Source organism: Chelmon rostratus, chromosome 24, assembly GCF_017976325.1.
Source record: "Chelmon rostratus isolate fCheRos1 chromosome 24, fCheRos1.pri, whole genome shotgun sequence".
In the NCBI taxonomy this organism is placed as follows: domain Eukaryota; kingdom Metazoa; phylum Chordata; class Actinopteri; order Chaetodontiformes; family Chaetodontidae; genus Chelmon; species Chelmon rostratus.
In genome coordinates this window covers 9,397,811-9,418,787 of record NC_055681.1, presented here as the reverse complement: position 1 = coordinate 9,418,787, position 20,977 = coordinate 9,397,811, and the positions used below count along the sequence as shown (strand labels likewise).

The 20,977-nt window shown below is 46.1% G+C and overlaps 1 protein-coding gene across 1 annotated transcript in view; it reads left to right on the top strand.

Annotated features, from left to right (window-relative positions):
- The window catches only part of pard3ba (par-3 family cell polarity regulator beta a), a 140,033-nt gene that overhangs the window by 42,962 nt on the left and 76,094 nt on the right, over positions 1 to 20,977 (top strand). Inside the window, exons 6-13 of the mRNA XM_041966272.1 lie at positions 2,815 to 2,901; positions 3,128 to 3,253; positions 4,663 to 5,138; positions 7,076 to 7,215; positions 7,581 to 7,709; positions 14,273 to 14,458; positions 17,241 to 17,402; positions 18,434 to 18,520. Of these exons, the coding sequence (XP_041822206.1) occupies positions 2,815 to 2,901; positions 3,128 to 3,253; positions 4,663 to 5,138; positions 7,076 to 7,215; positions 7,581 to 7,709; positions 14,273 to 14,458; positions 17,241 to 17,402; positions 18,434 to 18,520 (1,393 nt within the window). The remainder of the gene's footprint in view (positions 1 to 2,814; positions 2,902 to 3,127; positions 3,254 to 4,662; positions 5,139 to 7,075; positions 7,216 to 7,580; positions 7,710 to 14,272; positions 14,459 to 17,240; positions 17,403 to 18,433; positions 18,521 to 20,977) is intronic.

Here is a 20,977-nt window from a genome sequence, read left to right as displayed (position 1 = left end):
TGTGTGTGTGTGTGTGTGTGTGTGTATGAGACAGTATGTATGTGCTGGAACAGCGGTGAGTTTTGAACAGCAGTTGGAGGGAAGTTCCTCCACCCCTTTCACTCCTCCGAGTGAACACTATGAGTAGTGTTTCGTCTAATTATTGTGAGTTCTCTGCGTGCTGCAGCTTCTTTGTAGGGCACATTTCATGCACAGTGTTGGAAGTGCTTTACCGTTACACAAGAAAATGTCCTTAAGAGTTTTTTAGATGCAACCCAAAATTCAGTTAAAATTTTTTTTTTTGTTTTTGGTCTAGATGAGGCAAAGTGAGGGACATCAACATGTCAGCTAGTGGAGCTGCACCCAGTAATGTTCAGTAATGATTAATGACTTTCCTGTCAGTCCACTACTTAGTTAATTAACCAATTCAGTCACTTTAGAAAGAGTGTCAGATATATACCTATTGTGATTTATTTGACATGTGAACTAAGAAAGAAAAACTTTGTGTGTGTGTGTGTACAGGTGAATGAGGGTACTGTACGTGGGTGTGCACATCTCACCATGGCAACCCCCACTTTGTTTCTGGGCATGCACTTGCAGAACTCTGGCATGATGGGAGTTTTATCTTCATATTTTAGGCTGTCAATCAGGCAATAACTATGGCAACAGTTAACCCCTCCATCATAACCTTTCACCTGTCTCGTGCAGCAAGTAAAAGATCATTTTCCACCGTCCTCTGCAGCCGACTGATTTCCCGATTAGGAAATTGTTCTTTTAACAATAACTCTGGAGAGAATCACGGGTGCTCAGGAAAAGACTTGGCTGGAGTGGCAGATGGTGATTTTTCAGGGTTTTACAGTGCAGTGGTGTCTTGACAGCACTGTGATACAATGGAGGCACGGCTCTCACAGATAGTTTGCCATGGTAACAGATGGTTGGCGGTTGAAGAAGCCACGGTGAGCGAGCGAGGGCACATTTTCAGCGAGTCCCGGCCGCGAGTTTGTTAGGCACTCAGCCTCGGTTGATGTAGAGGAAGTCAACCAAGAGTGGGAGCGCCATCTGTCTCACTCCTCGTTGCTCTTTTCATCCGTCCCACTGTCCCTCGCCTCTCTCTCTCTTTCTCTCTCTCCCTCTCTCTCTATATCTATCTCTCTATCTCTCTCTCCCCCCAAGTGGAATGACTGTGTTTGTGTTTGTGTCAGTGGGATGCTAAAATGGGTGAGCGGAGCTATTCTGCATATTAGCGTGCAGCGCTAACAAGCGACTGCTGCCTCTGATGAGCTTGTTTGTGCTGCCGTTTGTTTTTTATATGAATGTAAATGGGCTGAAGCGGTGTGAGTATGTGTGTGTGTTTGTTTGCAGCAGGCACACAGTGTGAATGCATAAACATCATTCAGGACCAGCTTTGTACCTGTGTGCAAGAGTGTGTGCATCCTGTCCTGGCCTGATTGTTTACATCACTGAAAGTAAATTTAAAGCGAGTGTGTATGCGTGTCTGTGTGTGTGTGTGTGTGTGTGCGCATTTCATGGGCCGTGCACATGTGTTATTTAGATGTAACTGTGTTCTCTAATAGATGTAAATTTGATGCATGTGTGTATCTGTGAATTCAATTTAGGGGAATGTGACTGATGGTGTTTGTGAGCATGCAATAGATGCAGCAATAAGAATGCAAATAGGCTGCGTGTGTGCGTGGATGTGTGTGTACAGTACGTGTGTGACCCTGGCAGAGGTTAACGAGAGCGGGGTGACAGTGACAGAGGAGTGCGTTATAATGATCCCAGCTAGTCCTTGGGCCTGTGTACGTGTACCATGCACATAAACCTTGAACTTCTCTGCCTTTGTTGTCACACCCTGTCTTTTTGCAGCTTTGTAAAAGCTACGCAGGGAAACTGAGGAGAAAATGCACTGCCAATGTTCTTGGCCTCCACTTGAGATTGACCATCCAACATAACCTTCTCACATGCAGTTCAGAGGCTGAAGGAAAAATGCGGATGCCTTAAATGAGATCTGAAATTGCAGGAATGAGAAGTATTCTTCTGAGGACACACAAGGACTATTTCTCAGCTTGTCTCAGGATGCAGAGGCTGATGACTACGCATCCCTCCTCCAGGAAACCTTCTTATGAAACACCATACCTGTCAAGTCGCTGTTTTTCCCAGGATGCAGCTGTAGTTTACCCTTCTCTCCCGCTGTTCTCCTGTTTAAATATTTTCCCGTAAATACAAAACATTTCAAGTTTCAATTGACAGTGATCACAGAAATTATCCATGTATGTATGGACAGAGATTGTCGTCACCTGCGATCGTCTCTACCATGCCTCCATCACACAGATCCCCTTTCTTCGCCAGGCAGTATCAAAGGCAGCCCCCTTCTTTTCTATCTTTAGTCGTATTTTCCTTGTTTATCTGCTGTTAAAAGCCACAGTTCAGGACTCTGCAGAGATTATTAGAGAAGCTCATCCTGTTTCATCTCTATCTGCGCCTCTATCTGTCTTTCCCTTTTATCTCCTGCCCTCTTCTTTTGTCCACCAGCTAGATTGGGTATTTGAGAAGCAGGTAGCTAAAGGGTGAAGTAGCCACCTGCGTCTCAGACACACACACACACACACATCTGTCTGATGTTTGTACACTGATTTCTGTCCCTATCTTTGTAGTGGAATCAAATGCAAATAGATTTTGAAGAGCTTGCTCATAGAAAAGCTGGGAGTGTGTGTGCAGCTGTTTATTACTATACCAGTGTTAGTCTGGTTGTGTGTAATGTATGCTCCTCATTTCCACTATCTATAAAGATGTGTGTGTGTGTGTTTAAGTGACGGTGTGTATTTTCGTTGGCAGCACCCTGACGAGGGCGGTGGAGTTTCCAGGTGACTGGGGACCCCTGGGCATCCATGTGGTCCCCTACTGCTCCTCTCTCAGTGGACGGTAAGCACACGCCCACACGGGTGCACACATATGTGCAAATACACGTGCACACCCTCCTCCCACCGCGTCCACTTGTAATCAATCTGACATTCATAAAGAAAAGGCAGATGGCAATGTTGACTCATGGGAATGCATAAAGAATGAAAGCACTGGCATGTAATCATATATGTGTTTACCTCCATAAATTCACTCTAGACTATGTGTGTGTGTGTGTGTGTGTTTCAAGGACTCTGGGCCTCCACATTAAAGGCATCGAAGAACAGAGTCGTGCCAAGAGAGAGAATATCTTCCAGGAGGACGAGTGTATCGTCCAAATCAACGACACACCGCTCCAGGACAAGACCTTCACACAGTAAGTGTGCTGGGGTGTGGCTGAGCTGGAGGGTGTGTGTTTTTGTGTTAGCATCGCATTTTACCAATCTACCAATTCTCATTGGCTGTCTGCTTTCTAACTGCTTACATGCTCCAAATACCAGAGGTTCCACTTCAGAACTATTAAACTGATGACCGTAAAATCTCAAGACGATATGCTTAAAGGTTTACCTGGAGCATTCTGACTCATGACAGAAGCATCACCACTCTGTTGGTTTTTTTTAAACTGCAACGACACACAGTCCACTTATGCTTGCAGAGTGGTGTTTATTCCTCTCACAAAGCCGAGCACACATGAACGCTTGTAGAGTGCATAGTAACTGGGCGAAGGCTAGGTGTGATTTTGGCATTTTAGCAAGTTATTTAGAAGCAATGGCTGTCAATGGCAGCTAAAAATAGGTAAGGCACCTGAGTGTTTTGTACATCAAACTCGATCATTTGCTGCTAAAGAATGATGAGTAGCGATGAAGAAGTGAGCTTAGCAATCCAGATATCTGGCCAACCTGGGCTGGATCCAAAATGGAACTGGCTTTGGAAACGAATCCTAGAAATGTCTGTATGTCTTTTTGCATCAGGGATGTGATTAAAACAGAGGCCCAGAAAAAGCAGATTAATTACATCTTCCTTGTTAATATGTGAGTGTGTGCATGCGTGTGTCTGTGTGTGTGCGCGCACTGTACTCCCACTCACCCTGCCACCATTGTAACGAGGTACCTCACTCGTCACTCACTTTGGTTCCTTTATCAGCCAAAGATAAATCCTTCTCATTCTCTGCCTTTGCTATCTCGCCACCTCATCTACTCTCACAGAAGAGCCTAAGTGTGTGTGTGTCTCTTTCTTTCTCTCTGTTGCTAATTTTTTCCTCGTCCCAGCACACACACACACACACCTACATCCCCCCCTCCTCATTCTTTCTCTATGCTCTCTGTCCTCTCTGTGGTGGAGCTGAATAGGTCCATTTAACTGTACCCCACTGTGTTGTCTGTGTTGTGTGAATGTTTTGCTGATAGTAGTCTATTAAAGCTGCAATAGGCGCCTGCTGTAAGGTCTCCCCCATCTGACAGGGACCACAGTGTCCCAAACCAGCTGGAAGAGTCAGTCCGCGCTTGATCCAAATTGAAATACAGCTCCATTAATGAAGCTGCATTCTCTCTCCTCATTCTCCGCTTTCCAAATGTCTGTGTTCTCCTTCTGTGTTCCGCTTGACTTTCAAGGTCTCTTTTGCAGTTTTGCAGTTTTGTAGTGTTCCACAAAGCAAATTGGCTCAGAGTTTAGAGTGATCATCTTCCACTTTGAGTGAACACAGCTTCTGTCAGGCGTTTTCCACTTTCAATCACAGGCAAAATGCAAATATTGTGAACTGACTTGATTTTCCTCGTCTTTCTCTAGGTCACAGGAAGTGTTCCGTCAGGCCATGAACTCCTCTTCCGTGCGTCTTGAGGTTCTCCCCCTGGCCAACAAGGCCCGCTACGAGAAGAGCTTGATAGGCCAGCTTTTCACTGCTGATGGCAAAGACTCCTCTGCAAGAACAAAGAGTCCGGCAGTGGTCCGTGCTAAAACCGAACTCCAACAGGAACCCAAACAAGATACCAAACTGAACACCAAACTAGAAGTGAGGCGACAAGAAACGCGTGCCAAGACCCCAGAACAGGCTGCAGTAAACACAGCACCAGTGGAGCTCCAGTCTGGTCGTGGCTCCTTGGAGAGAGTCTCTCCGGCACCTCAAGCCAGGGCAGCGAACGCCTCACCAACATCCAGGACCCGCAGCCAGAGCCCACTGGCCAATAAGAGCCCTGTTCTGCCCAGCCTGGCCAACCTTACCAGCAGGAAGGGCGGCAAGAAGATTAAAATTGACCTGAGGAAAGGTAGCTGTGCCCAGTTACATTTTTTCCATCCCCGCAAATTTATGAAAGTGTATCACTGAATCGCTGGTTTACCTCTTTTTGATTTACAATTAATATATAGCTGTTGTTTTTAACAAGTTGAAATAGTTTTTTATCATGTGAGAATTTGCTCTTGGACTTTCTAAGTTACAAGACAACAATCGTCTGTGTGGGAAAAGTTATGTTTTGCACAATATGTGTAAAGTCTGCTTTCTCTTATTCCTTTTATTGCCCTCCTCTACCTCGCTCAGGAACTGTTATCATGATAATCCATTACTTATAGCTTTTATCTTCCAGGTTTGTTTTCCTGATGTAATACCAGGTGAACTCAAAGCTGTGGATCAGCTGATTTGAAAGCATGCTCCACCAGCACATGGATGCCTTTGAATTGTTCATTTTTCAACTTCAGGCAAAGAAGTCTCATTTAAATGTCTGAACCACTGGAAGCAATTTTAGTCCATATTGAAAGTAGCTTTCCATTTTTCATTTCTTATCTTGCTGTATAACCTTAACATACCGTCTGGTTGTTTTGCTTGTAGATTTTAACCCAGACTGAATCAGTCTGGCTTCCCAGCAGCCTTATCTCTTATCCCTCTAAAACACATCAGTGCTGGGGCGCTGATGTGTTGATAGCACTGGAATAGGTTTGTAGGACTGTGAATAGGCTCTGGTCGAGCAACCTGTCGCGGTATGGGGCGTTGAAGGGATAGCTGTTATTCTTCTATACACACACACACACACACACACACACTTGCTACAGGTACCCAGAAAAAGGCAAGAAGATACCAAGATGAAAGGATAGAAGAAATAAGTCTCCACACTTTCCAGCTCCAGTGCAAAGCTCTATTCACCGCTGTTTTATTGTTCATTTCTTTTTTTTCCCACCACCTTTTCATCCCACCCATTCTCTCCTCCTTTTCCCTCCATCCTTCTTTTGTATGTTTTTTCCCCCCTGCCTCCCTCTATCCCTTTCACTTGATGTGAGATCAGAGCAGAGGATATTATGGGGTCTCTAACACCCTCTCCCTTGGCAACAGGCTCTTTCTCTCCATGATTGACAGGCAGTGAGGTTTAGGTGCGCTAATGTAGGGCAGGCAGGGGCTTAGCTTGGAGACCAGATAGCATCGCTCACCGCCTTTAGTATGCCACGCCGGCTTTGCTCTCCCTGCGCACACACGCACACAGACACACACACACACACACACACACATGTGCACGCACACACAGACACACACATGTACACACACACACACAGAGCGTGACACATTTCACTCATGGCTTGGGGCTTGTGAGGCCGTGAAAACGGGAGAGGGTGGAGGCTCTGGGGGTTGATGGCTCGTGTGTGTGTCTATGTGGGGCCTCAGAAACACACATACACACTCTTGTAAATGTATACACACAGATAAATGTAGGCTCACACCCATAAGGAAAATCTTTGTGGAAATCACGTTGCATCCCCAGGGAAGGAAGCTAGAGAAGGGAATAATATCTCTCAGGTTCTCTCTCTCTCTCTCTCTCTTTCTTTCTTGTCCCCCCACCCCACCTTCCCCACATCTTCTCCCTCTACCTCCCTTCATCAGCCACCGTTCAGCCTGCTCACACGTGAAATTAAAGGCAGAGTCTGTCTAATCCGGCTAGGGGTGAAGTCTTCTCCCGGCAGCTCAGAGACTGAGCCAGGCAACAAACCCCCAGAGGAAAACAGGCACTTCAACAGTAGTTAATGTGGAGGAAAAGCTAAAACCACAGACCAGGTTCAGCAGGACAGGAGAGAGGGAAAACTCTGTGGCGAGCGGAGAAAGGAGAAAAGTGACAAAATAGTGAGACCAAAGGGAAAATGAAATTAAAACGAGACTGGAAACATAAAATAGGGGCTTTGATGTACCTAATACGCACTGTGCCGCTTTGCTATGTTCCTGCAGGCACAGAGGGTCTGGGCTTCACCGTGGTAACCCGGGACTCCTCGATCCACGGGCCAGGGCCGATCCTGGTGAAGAACATCCTGCCGCGTGGCGCAGCAGTCAGAGATGGCCGCCTGCAGCCTGGAGACCGCATCCTGGAGGTAAGGCAGACCTCAACCTGTTGATCTCCCACAGAGTAGGATGCCAACAGCCACAGCAACAGCCACTGTTAGCAATAACATCAGCAGCAGCAGGAAATTGAGCTCTATGGCACCCCTGCTGGTCGCACTGAATAATTGCACTTTCCCGAGAAAATGTCCAAAGAAATAGTCCCTATGAAAGTTGTGGTGGAGACAAGTCTTAGACTATATTGCTAAGAATATATCTGAAAACATAGACCAACAAAACCTAAACTTTTTTTGGGAGGGTGAAATGACCTGCAAAACATCTGTTCCTGGTGATTAACACACTTGGCTGTAATCTACTCTGATGTGTGTGTGTTGTGTCTTCTGCCACGTGTGTGTAGGTGAACGGAGTAGACATGACAGGCCGTAGCCAGGAGGAACTCGTGGCCATGCTGCGCAGCACCAAGCAGGGAGAGAGCGTGTATGTGGTGGTGGCACGGCAGGAGGACGTCTTCCTGCCTCGGGAACTGGTAAGAGAGTGCGAGCACACAAAAAACACAGCATCCACGTCCTCTCACAGCCTGCTGAACCTCCAGTGTCCCGTCTCTCGTCTCCTTTGGTCTGTCCGTCATTTCTGGTGCTTTTGTTCATCATTTGTCTTCCTTGGTGGTCTTCACTCTTTTTCTGCCTTCTCTTTGTCATCCCTCTGTCCTTTTTGAAAAAAAAAATGTCCTTCACATTGTGTGAGTTTTTCCTTTTTCTCCCTCAGAGGAGCAAACCTCTTTACGCTGATGCCCCCTTGCCTATAAACACCACACACGGACGCACACAGGAACATGCCTAGGGCACGCTCCGGCCTTCCTGTCCCACTCTGGTTTGTTGACACAGCGATGCTGCAGGAAGTCACACACGCAAGCCACAGCGGCCTTGCAGGAAACCCGTGAGCATGTCCGTGCATGTTGACACACCACGGGTGTTAAGTGACCGTTTACCTGCAGCGGCTGACGGGGTCAGAGGTCGGCGGTCAGGGCTGTGAAACTGACACAACTCGACTGTGCCTCAAGGCAGACATTTTATCAATAAACACACACTCTTAAACATATATACACACAGCCAGGTGGCCCCATGAAAGTCACCCGCTCTCTGCAAATGATGTTTTCACCCGTGCGCTTGTATTCTCTCCCCTCTGTCCTCTGTGGTTATTCTGATTATTCCCTTTCCGTTACTTCAAAGAGCTCTCCAGAAAGACACGCGGGGCTTTGTAGTGACTGATGCATGTTCACACCTAGAGTGGCTGCGCACACACTCACGCACACAAACTCTTAAACACCTAGTCCTTGATAAAAACTTGCGCGCCAGTGCTCCCTTCTCACGCACACACGGGTGCGCCAACGATCACATCACACGATTTTTAAACAGCCAAGTTACTGCTTCCGAAAATAGTTTGCCCTCATTAATGGCCCAGCAGTCTTGGCATAACAAGTGCACTTTGAAGAGCCTCCACAGTCTTCATCTAACACTTGCTTGTATTTGTGCATTAGAGACTTAAAGAGAGTGAGAGGAGGGGAAGGAGGGGAGGGGTAGTGGAGAAGGCAGAATGAGAGAGAGCCTTCACTCCTGTGTCTGTCGACGCTGGCGAAGTTGTTGGTGCCCCGTGAGATCTGGCCCTTATCTCCAGCACAGTCCTCCACCTCAAAGACGGTTTGATGTCCCCTAAGCACACGCATGCACATACCCTTGCATATTTACACACACACACACAAACACACACACGCAGCCCCTCTCGAGGTTCTGTGTCACTGAGTTGTTGGATGTGCAGATCCTCAAAAAGCAAGTGATTACCTAAACACACAGAAACTACCACAGAGAGAGAGTTCATCATTAAAAGTAGCCAAACGAGCACAAGCAAGCAAGCAAACACACAGAGATACTGTACTTGGCCACAAGGAAACCCAACAGAAGACAGATGCGGCTACATGACTGCTTCAGACACCTCCCACCCTTTCCAAAAAAGCTGCACCCTACTGCAAAATACGAACCAAGAAATCATTTTTTCCCCATTTTCTCCACCGTGCCTGTTTTAATTGCCGCACTCTTTCTCCCGCTGCTCTCAAGTAGTAAATTGTAGTGGAAATTTGTGTGGAGCGCCAGCGAGGAGCGGCTCGCAACGATTCGGTCGCACAAAAGATGTAATGATGATGGAGACGCATTAAGTCGACGCAGCCATCTGCCTCTCCCGGCGCCCAAAAATGTTTGTGAGGAGGCGTCTGTCTGCACGCCTGTGTGTGCGGCTTAGTGCACGCGGATATTTATTCATATTTCAGGGTATGTAATATCTCGTAAAAACTGCATCATATTTGTTCAAAATAACTATCAGATGCAAATCAGCAATTATCACAGTTTTACATTCAGTAGCTGCTGAGATTAATTGGCTGAATTACAATTCGATTTTTCCTCACTGCTATGGACAATGAATCTACAGCATCACCATGTTGCATATAATGAGGTTTAATTTGATCTATGGGAACATTTTGTCCAGTTCAAAGCATTCACACGATACTAGATGTTTATTTCATTTAAAAAAAGCATATCAGTTTAGATATCTTGGAGCGTTTCTGACACATTTGATAATGTGATGAGTAAGTAGGAGTTGTTTACTTGTTGGAATTCACTTGATTCCTGACCGTGCCTGCAGGTGGTGCAGTAGTAAAGACCCCCTGCCTCTGCTCCACAGTTTAATCCTGAAAAAGCCTCTGCTGTGTCTCACCTGTCCAGCTTTTCTGCACGTTCTCTTTCGACCACCCACAAACACAGTGTTTAAATGCATTTATTTAACCCCGTTATTGTCTGCAAACTGAAAGCCTGTAAACACGTTTGCTGGAAACATGGTTGTCACAGCCCTATTGGCTGGATAAACATGATTTCTTGGTGAGACTTTTTATATATGTGGACATGGGCTTGACAAAGACCTCAGGGAAAGGATCGGTCCCAGCAGTATTGAGGGATGAAAAGAAAGATCATTACTCACAGCGATGCGTCCTTGTATCCGAAATAATTGAATTCAGCGTCTGACGAAACCTGAAACTGACACCAAAATAAATACATCCAAAGGAAGTCGACTTTCTCAGCTGAACAGGAGACTATTTGTAAAATCCAGACATATTTGCACTGCAAAGAAAAAGGTTGTGCTCCCACTACTGACCCTGCTCTCTCACAAAGGAAATCTGTGCAGGCTACAGCTTCTTCAAAATATTCCAACCTTGCCTCTAATGGTGGCTGCTGGACGCACAGAAATCTCGTTATTTAGCAGTTGCGTGTAATCACGGCCTGGTTTCATGCGTATGTAAAAAGTGTTCAACATGGTCCAAAATTGGTCTGGATGTTTCAGTCTGCACCGAAGCGTTGGAACGATCATCTCGGCCAACTTTTTAAATCTCCCTTTCTTAAGTAAAGTACACTTTTGGAGGAACTGGCCGAACTGCTGATTGATTAGTTTCAATAGAGACGGTATTGATGTTTCATGAGCAGAGTATGGTTCTGTGAAAGCAGTCGGCAGTGCTGGGAGGCATACTGGTCTCTTTCAGTCAGAAGAATAACAATAAAGCCCGTAAATTAGCCTCATTATTAGGATACAAAAGGAGGACGATTTTCTACCCCATCTCCTGGACTCTCGCACACGCTCGCAGTAATTAAAAAGTGATAACTTCTAATCACAGTTTCATTCCTGTCAGCATTTCTGCGTCTCCGAACGCTCGGCGCTCTCATTATTTCACGGGGCCTCGTTTTGTTTCAGGGTGGAGATTAGAGAGACGCTTTGTGATGTGGAGAGTTTTGTCTTTTGTGGGTTTCGGCGGGAACGCGATACGTGTGTGTGTGTGGTTTTTTTTTTGTGAGTGTGCGTACGGAGCAGAATTATGAGTTTGCCAAGGACAGGATGGAGGGGTTACTCGGCACATGGTTGACCCTCGGTTGCCAGCCGGCCTCGGCCAGTTCACAGGAAAAGGGGGTCGTCAGGCAGAAAGTGACTTTGCTGTGTTTCAGCTTTTCCTCTCTGTCTTCTTTTTACTTGTCGTCTGTCCCTCCCTGCCCCTCTGCCTGTTTTCTCTTCCTGTCAGTCTGTCTTAGTGCTGAACTCCTCTTTCTTTCATTATCCTCCCACCAACGCGCAGAATTATCCCTCAATCACTCATTTTACTTTCCTTTCTCTTCGTCGTGAGGTAAAGGTGTAAAGCGGCGAAGAGGCAGACATTAAGGCGATTAATTGGCAGCTCCATCGTCGGCGCCAAGCGCGGCGAGATCTCATCTTAATTGAATGTCGCTCTCACTGCTAATCCCACCGCTTTGAAACCCCCCATTTAGAAATCCTCAGCGACAAAAGGCTCTGTGTGTAATCGCTGTGTATCACCCCCTCCTTGCCACCCACCCTGGGGTAAGAAAAAGCTCCTTTTTGTCTCCTCATTTGGGTGTTGAAGAGGGTGGTCTCTCTCCTGGCTAAAAGCTTGTTAAATAGCCATTGCTGAGGGCCAACGGCGACGGGAGGAGGGGGTCGCGGAGCAGGGCCAAGGGGTCTCAGCCGCCCTGGGGACGCAATCATCCCCCAAGGAAAGGGCATTAGAGGGGATATTGAAGTGTGTGAGCGTGTGTGCCTGCATTGGGACCACCACTGCGTTTCAGTTGGTTGTGTAAATAGATTTAAATCAGCAGTCAGCTAAAAGAGATAAACACGTTCCGTTTGTGTAACTTCGCATTTTCATAACTTTCCGATGTCTCGCTTTCTTTCCAGAGCCTTCAAAGCCTGCTGAGCTCTGATATTTGGCCACCTTCACCTTGTGTGTTATTGCAGCTAGATCACAGAGGTATTTAAAACCTCCCAGGTTGCCATCCGAGTCCTCTCAAGTGTCTCTTGAGCGGGAAGCAGCGGATTGTCTTTGTAATTCCTCTGGTTTTGAGTAACAGCACTCTGAAATGCCTTGTTGATAAAAATAAGCCCTGACTGAAAGTCTTGTATTATACTGAAATAGAAAAACAGAATCTGGGACTTTTGAAAGAGGCATTTTGCTTGTTTTATCTTGTTACCGTCATATAAAAGGAGGTGAATGGCGACTATCAGTGGAGCCAATGTCAGGATATCACAGGTGTATATGGATTGTGTGTATGTCGGGAAGAATGCAAAAAGAAACTGCAGAAATAAATGTTGTATTGGCAGCATGTTTATGTCCACCTCAGCTCAAAATGTGTTTTTCTTCTCATTTGAGCCCCTCTTGTAAAGGTTGTAAGTGTTTTGTTGTAAGATGCTGACAGATTGAGTGTCTAGTATCTGTTGGGCTCTAATTAATAGGCGCTCAGCTGTGATCCATTTTAAATGCAAAGTGAAAGGATCAGTGTGTTCCAGTGCCTCGTTTTCTTTCCCCTGACACAGACGACCTTCCAGGTTGAGCTCCTTTACCTTCACTGGGCAGGGAGCTCAGACTCACAGTTCAGAGCAGAGCACCCCTCCTGGCCTTCAGGCTTTAACAGGCTGTTGTTTTAATTAAGCACCTCGACGAAGCGGCGCAGAGTGGTGGGAGGGAGACAGACTTTCGGGGGCCGGGGGATCGTAGCGAGGTTGAGAGTGAGCTCTCGCGGTCACGAATTTTGCAAAATTGTACTGGAGGATGTATTTGACTCCCACACCCTTTAACACTGTGCCACGATGAGAGGGGAAATGTGAACATGGATTCTTGATTCAGTGGCGGTCGAGGTGCCTGATGTAAGGCTCAGCAATCCTGGTATGGATGCTCAGATCTTTAAAGCTGTGACAGCTGCTATGGCTGCTTTAATGTATATGCACATTACAAAATTTGCTTTGACTTTTCCTGACTTTGACTGAAGGTGTGGTTTGGGTGGCTGTTGTCTTTGGTTTAGATTTCTTGAACTGAATGAACCTCTGAGCAACTTTCAGTCTCTAAGAAAAGATCTGTGAACATGCATGTACACACCGTCTTAACCTTCCACCCCTCCTCTGTAAGAAAAATCAGACTTGGGAGTGAAGTGGCGTTGAGGCGCCTCCCCTCTGCGGGCCCTCTTTTCCCTGGGTGACTGAACTTGCCATTTTTTCCTCTCGTTCTCTCCATTTTGCCATCCCCTAATGACAGACATTTTCCTTTTTTGCTGTCTTTTGTCTCCTCCCTTCATTCTCCTCCGTCGTATTTTCAGGGCGACGCCGCCACCGCCACGGTCATTTTCTCCACATTAAATAGCAGTGGGTGAGATGTGGTGGGTGGGTGAAAGATGTAGAGAGAGAGAGAGAGACCTGCAGAGAGTAGAGATGGAACAGGAGTCTGGGGAGAAAGAGAAACTGAGAAAGAGGGAGAGGAGATGTGGAGAGGGGAGAGGCGTACAGTAAGATTGAGAGATTAGGATGAAATGTAAAGAGGGAGGAGTGTGAATGAGAGAAGCGGGTGTACCTCAGGGATGTGTTATTACTTTTAAATGCTCCTCTGAGCCTCCATCCTCTCCCCTCCTCCTCCTCCTCCTCATCTTCTTTCCTCCCCCTTCCTCCCCCACTGTGCTCCAGGAGGAGGTATGAAAAGGTTATTATGTTTCCTTTAGAAATGGCTCGCTCTCCGTCTGCGCCTTTCATCTCCAAATGGAATAACCTCTCTACAGTCGCTTTCTTCTTTTTCTCACTACACCTTCATCTCTCTTTCCAGTGCACAACACCTGCTCCTCTCTTCCTCTTTTCCTTTCTCTTACTGCATTTCTTTTTTCTTCCCCGCAGCCTTCTTCCATCTCGCTCTTTAATCAGTTTCTCTTCTGCTTCCTTTTCGCTCCTTTTTTTTCCACTGGTTTTTGGTGTTGAGTGTAATCAGTGTGGTGTAGGAGCAGGCATTATCAGTCGGTGCATTAGACATGGTGCTCCTACCTCAATCGTCAGGGATCATACACAGCAGTTATTATGTAAAGCAGGTATTAGGTGTGTCTATGAAGAGCCTTTTCCTGCCGAGGAAAGTAGCTTTTTATTTAACATTTCAAGAAAAATCTGAACTTGGGTAAAAAGTCTTAAACACTTGTTCTTCCCTCATCCCTCACGTCTTCTTTTTCTGTCTCTCAGAAAGGAGAAGAGGCCGGCAGCCTGCTGCTGGAGGACGGCAGGGAGCAGCTGATGTATGAGATCCCCCTCAATGAATCGGGTTCGGCCGGCCTTGGGGTCAGCCTGAAGGGCAACAAGTCCAGAGAGACTGGGGAGGACCTGGGCATCTTCATCAAGTCCATTATCCATGGAGGGGCTGCTTATAAGGTAAAGGATCTTTGTCTGTGGTCTGCACCCAGGGGCCACAGGGCCTTCAGCAACCATGTTTTGGAGGCCTTTTGCAACCCTCTGAGTTGAAAACACAACCTCTTTAATGCAATTAATCATCTTTACTATACATACTCGTTTTTTTTGTCAAAACCTGATGCCTTCATTTCCCACAATTCAACTCCACAACCACAGTTTAGTCAGAGATTCTACTGTGTTATGCTAATAGTGGCTAATGTAGCCTCAAGCCCCTAGCCTCTGGCAGGGATAACGGCTACAGACGTCTGGTAAGATCACTTCTTTCTCCACACCTCCACATGTAGTCGTCAGCGCCAAGTGACATCAGACTTCACACAGCTCCCTCTAGAGCCACGAAGGGCTTTATGCAACTTTTTTTTTTTTTTTTTTTTTACATCTTTTTGCATCTTTTACATCTTCAACACATAAAAACGGCACACTTGCCCTTTACAGGACCATCCCAGAGATTTTGAATGCATCACAGCTATTCATGCTGCTAACCATGTGTTACAGACTTTTGAGCATTCTTCTGGTGTGAACCAGGAAGTGGTTTTTGTATTGTGGAGGTTTTCCTTTTTGGATCTTTTTTGTTTTTGCTCTTTTATTTCCCCCCGTTGCATTTGTCCACACTCTTCTTCCTCTCTTCTTTTTGATGTCTTTCTCTGTTGTTTCCTCTCATCTCCTCTTCCTGTGCGCTTCTCACCTCCCCATCTCATATCCTGTCCTGGCCTTCCCTCGACCTTTGACTCCCGTTGACCCCGAGTGGCCTCGTCACATCAGCGCTGCTTCAGCCGTCTTATCTTTATCACTCAGTTGCTCACTTGAAGTTGAGAGTGCATCAGGAAGAAAAACATCCCATTTCAGCACTTTGGAGATTCCTCCACTTGGCCTCGATATCTGGCCCCCGTCACATGTCACAACTCCGCGTGCCCCTCGTTGCTGCTCCCAGATCTGCACTGAACGTCGAGGAGGCACAGAGACGAGTGTGGTGTTGTAGATAAACGGCTGGTTTGGGATCAGGGAGGCCAGACGGCGGCTCCCCGAAGTGCCTTCAGAAGTAGTTTTCTGACAGCTGCCGATGCGGATAGTGCTCCGACAGAATGGCCTAGTAAGATCTCCGGCTGGCTGCGAAACAGGTTTCTGGGGCAAGATACCACATAAGAGGAAGAAAGACACTGAGGAAGAGAGACGGACAGTAGCGAGGGAGGGGAGGAAGCCCATTGAAAGAAGACAGCGGGCGAGCGAGTTCGAGAAGGGAGGGAATCAGAGGGAAAGAATGAGCAGTATCGAACAATAGAGAGACGGAAAGAGGCGGAATAAGAGGAGAGAAAGAAAATTGAAAAGTGGAGACACTCAGCAGGAACACAATGCGGTACATAAGAGTGTGTGTGTCTGCGTGTGTGCCCTCCTCAATGTAGATGCATGCTAATGAAAAGCAGCTAAGGGGCCTGATGAGACTTTGCGGTGCCAGGAAGGTACAGAGGAGGGAACCCAGGCGTCCCCTGAGTCTGACACACACACACACGAACACACACAGACACACCATGCACACACAGACACACCATGCACACAAGCACACAGCAGGCAAAAAAGGGAGGAGATGAGGAAGAGTCATGGAGAGATCTAACCTATTTCCATTAAAGAGTTTTGGCTGCTGTCAGGGCCTGGGGCCTCAATTACATTAAAAAATGTTCTTTGACTTTATCCCTGATCCTGTCATATGATCATTTTCAAAGAGTATGCTAAAGAAAACAAATTAAAATTACATGTTGCATGCTGCTGCTGCTTACATGGAGAAGGATGATGTTAATAGAGAATATCACAGACACCCGACGATTTTGGCATAAACATCAATTTTTGATGACAGCTGTGGATTTGATGCTGGCGTGCGCGTGCGTTTTGCGTGCGTGTGTGTGCTGCCATCCAAGCCTGCATTTGAGGTCAGCCCAGGCGGTGCCTTGTTAATGAGGTGGGGTCAAAGGGCAGGACTGACCATAATGGACCGATCATGACTACACACACACAAAGAGAGTCTTTAGTGTGTGTGTCTCAAACTGTCTTCATCTTTATTGTTCTTTTTTCTTTCGCCCTCTGCATTGCTCTCCTCATTTGATCCTCTCTCTCCCTCTCTTGCTCTATCATTTGCTCGCCCTCCCTTCTTCCCTCCCTCCCGTCTTCCCTCCAGGGCACTATTCTGTGTTGCCTCTCTATGAGAGGCTGCTATTTAAAACACTTAGAAGTGATTTAGTGCCCACGGAGGCTATTCCATTAGCTGCTCTATGTATTTATCATGGCTCTCCCACTCTCAGTAGATTGCTAACTCTACAATTTTCTTGCCTTCCCCCTTCTTCCATTTTCTACTCTACTTTCTCTCTCTCTCTTTCTCTCTGTCACTCTCTCTCTCACGCACACACACTTCACACCTCTCCCAATTTTTCTTCTTCTCTATTCTCTTAAAACTTTATTAGTGATAAGTCTTATGTGCCTTATCTTGTGTAAGCGCTCTGCACTCACCTTTTCCCAACGTGGCATTTTAATATAATTTATTATTTTTTAGATATTAGCATAAGTGACATGAACAAATAGCAAGTTCTAAAAAACTGTTTTTGCTGCATTTCTTGTGCAACTAGTTTAGATAAAATGAAAATGGCCTTTATTTTGAAAATCACTTTGCTTCTTCTCGCAGTAACATAAATTGTGTGTTTTAATGCTAATTCACCTCACAATGGTTTTTCTTGTCGATAACGTCATCCTCTCCCAACAGGACGGTCGGCTGAGGGTAAATGACCAGCTGATAGCAATAAACGGTGAGTCGCTGCTCGGACGCGCCAACCACGCCGCCATGGAGACGCTTAGACGCTCCATGTCGTCAGAGGGAAACTCCAGGGGCACCATCCAGCTCGTAGTGCTCCGAGCACCCAGACAGGTACAGCGGATGGAGCTTTAAACATTTCTGTAATGTCATGGAAGTTGTACGAGTGTATCAGTGCATTTTACAACATGTTTTCAATGTCGTTGGATGGTTTCAACACAGCTGGATTGAAAATCAAACTGCTATTCCTATTTGGAAAAACAACATTAACAGAGGTGAATGACATTTTGAGGTCACAGAAGTGCTCAAGCTTCATTTTATGAAGCCATGGGAAACGCAGGTAGGTTTAAAGGAACCATGGCAGCTGTATCGTCTCACATTCTCCCGAAACCAGTTGAACTAATAAGAATAAGTCTGTCGTGTTGATATTATCATAATGAAATGTTCATAATATTCAAAATACAGCTAGGTGTTGTCTTAAGGGTTCTACTTTTTGTACAAAGAATGAAGTCAATCATTGACTCAAAAACAGCTTTAAAGGATGTGGGGCACACATTTTTCAGACTCCCAGACTTTGGTTCGATGAATTTGGTTCCATGAAACATTTAGGAACGTTGATGCATTATGAAACCGTCCTCGCAGCCTGATATGTTCAAAGATGATTGATAAGTAGCCACCAGAGTTTTGACAGCAGAATCAATGACATATCATCCACATTAGGATCATGTATCTCTCTCTCCGTTATGATCATTTGATGCTCACAGTAAAGATGCTCAGCTGTACCAGTTGTTAGCAGCTGAACTTTTGTACATGTCAATAATATGAAATCGGGGTGAAGCACTTCATAATCTCTTTACTAACCCATTTGACTGCTTTCAGGGTGATACGAATGCTGCTCTTTTATTAGTCCGAGTGTTTAAAGTGGCACCCCAGCCAAGTTATTGGAGTGAAGATTGTTGTAGCTATGCCTCAGTGTAAACACAGTGAGAGGAACCCAAAAATAAAGGAAGATGATGTTGTCATTTTATCAAGAAGAAGCATATAAAAGTTCAGTTTGTTCTTCAGGAGCCCTTTGATAAGTCATGCAGCTGTTAACTAACACAACAATCCTCTTTTCAAAATGATTTTACTACTCTTTCCTGCAGGTGGGCAGTGCCAATCCTGCACCAAGCGCAGCTACAAATGGGTCCGCCGCCTATCAACAGAACACCCAAACTGGCTCCAGCAATCAGGTACGAGTGGGTGACGCCTTCCACCTGCAGCAGCAGCAGCAGCAGCATCAGCAGCCGCCTCCGCCTCGCCGCTCCTCCTCCCTCCTCCCCACTCTGAGGAGGCGAGCGTCAGAGCCGCTGCCGCACAGCCACAGGCAGCGTTACACACAGAGGCCAGGGGAGACGCACACCAGATACACGTTTGGTTTTAACCAAAGGGAGAGGCGTAGTGCTTACACGTTTGGCTTCACACAAAGGGATGTTGAGTACAGTGATGATGACGCACAAAATGATGTGCACGGGCCAGCTACGAGGTACGAGTTTGGGTTTGTCTCTCACAGTCAGATGCCGGGCAGCTTCGACAGAGCCACGGAGGGGAATTTAAACAGGGAAAGCTTTGATTACGGACACGCACATGGTCACGCACGTAGCCGAACGCCTGCAGACATGCAGGGCCGCACCACACTCGATAACACACACAATGACGTGCTCGGTGACGCTCAGGGCAACACGCACGGCTGCAAGTCAGGGCACGCACGCAGCCGCACGCTCGACGCCATCCACGGGCACGTCAGCTCTCAGAGTGCCAGTTACACTGAAAACATCAGAGCGATGGCAGGGCAGATGTACGGAGACCCACCGACACACAGCAGGATACCCTCCCGAACAGCACACAACAGAAACACACACAGATCTGCAGACAGATACCTAGACGCACACTCGCACAACTACGCACACAACCGGGCTCTCACCAGACACCACCACCACCTCCGGCTCTCTGGTGGACTCTGACACAGAGTGTGTGTTGTTTGCTCGTCATTAAGTGCAAAGTCATTTTTGCACTTAATTGCTCAGAATTTGAACAAGTTAATCTCTGTAAAACCATGGTTGGTCCCTGCGATGAAAAGAAAATGTTCCTCCATTGCACCAAATCCTTCATGCGTAAATACAGTAAGATTTTAGTGATCGATGGTGTGGACGCATATTAATCTGGCTGAAAGCTTTTCCCTTTGCCAACGCCACTAACTGTCACAGCATTAACTTTTAGCTCTCTTTTTAAAATATTACCCGTAAACTCAGCACAACACTAAATTCTTCACTGTGTTCGGCCTCCTTTCTGTCACACTGGTTTTAGCTCACTAAAATTTTAAGTTTTTCCTCACACCACTGGGTTGTCTTCACACTGTAAAGGCTTATTCTGCTCTTTCCTGTTTTGTCTGTTTGTGTAAAGTTTTATGTTAACTTTCACTTCTAATTCCGTGCTTTTTAAGGGACTGTACTCTTGCTTTTCTGCCTCACCTGCCTGTTCCTCCTCTCTTGAATAAAGCTAATCTGAAGCCTCCTGCATGCCTGTCTGTTTCTCAGTTGGATTTTCAGCAGCTCTCCTTTGCTCCTCTCCCTGTTTATTAAATATTTTTTTGGTCTCTATTCCCTCTGTTTTGGCCTCAGAGTCTCTTTTCTTTCCTGCCTTTTTTTTTAAATCATTTGTTACTCACTCCAAGCAGAAACCAAAACACGTTTCATAAAAGTGAAAAACCATAAATGTCCCGCTAGAAAACCATGAGCACTATTCATTCTTTGAACCTAAACGTGCCAAAATTGTAAATTAGTCACAACAAAAGTCTCACATTCACAGTTATATGAGATATAATAAACATATTTTAGGAATAGCTAATGAAAACTGACATGGAAAGTGTAAGCTTTCATGAATGCTCCATGGAGCTGTGAACACACTCCCCTTCAGATGTGATAAATTTGTTAAAAAATCAGACTGCATGGAATGTGTTAACCTATTTTTACCTTTTTTCTCTTTTGTCTGTTGAGGTGCTGTTCATAAAAACAGTTGACATGAACTTTCTAAAAAAAAAAAAACGAAAAGAAAGAGAAAGTCCTCATTTTTCAGCGACAGTGTCTTTATTCCCTGGTGGTAATCGTGCGAGCAACATTAGAATCAATCACACAAGAGGTTGTGTTCAACGAACGCTTGAAAAGCAGCACAAATTCCCGGATAGACGGACCAATGAAGACATCAAGCATGACAGACGGTGAAAAATAGCAGTTTCTTTGTTAAGTCTGTCTATTCAGCTTGATGTTGAACCATGACTGATGATTTCAAAAGCTCATAAAGATGTTTCACGGCAGTTAAAGCAGATGCTCGCTGTGTGCGCGTGTGACGACCGGAGGGTTTCTGGGTTGACTGCCGTTGACCTGCCCATTGTGCCATTCACATCTCATCTACGCCGTGCTCCCGTCAGTGCCTGTGTGTTTGAGTTGCGATCAAACCCAGTTCAAAGTTCAGTTTATATCCGCGCAGTGCGTCTCCTGTCATCACTAAGTCTGGAGACCGCATGGGGCGGCGCGATAAAACAAATGCTCCCTGAAGCCAAAGCCCCTCAGCGTCTCTCCTTTCTCTCACTGTCGGTCTCGAGCTCGCTCTCCACGAGGGCCACGTGACCTGACCTTAAATCATAATCACAG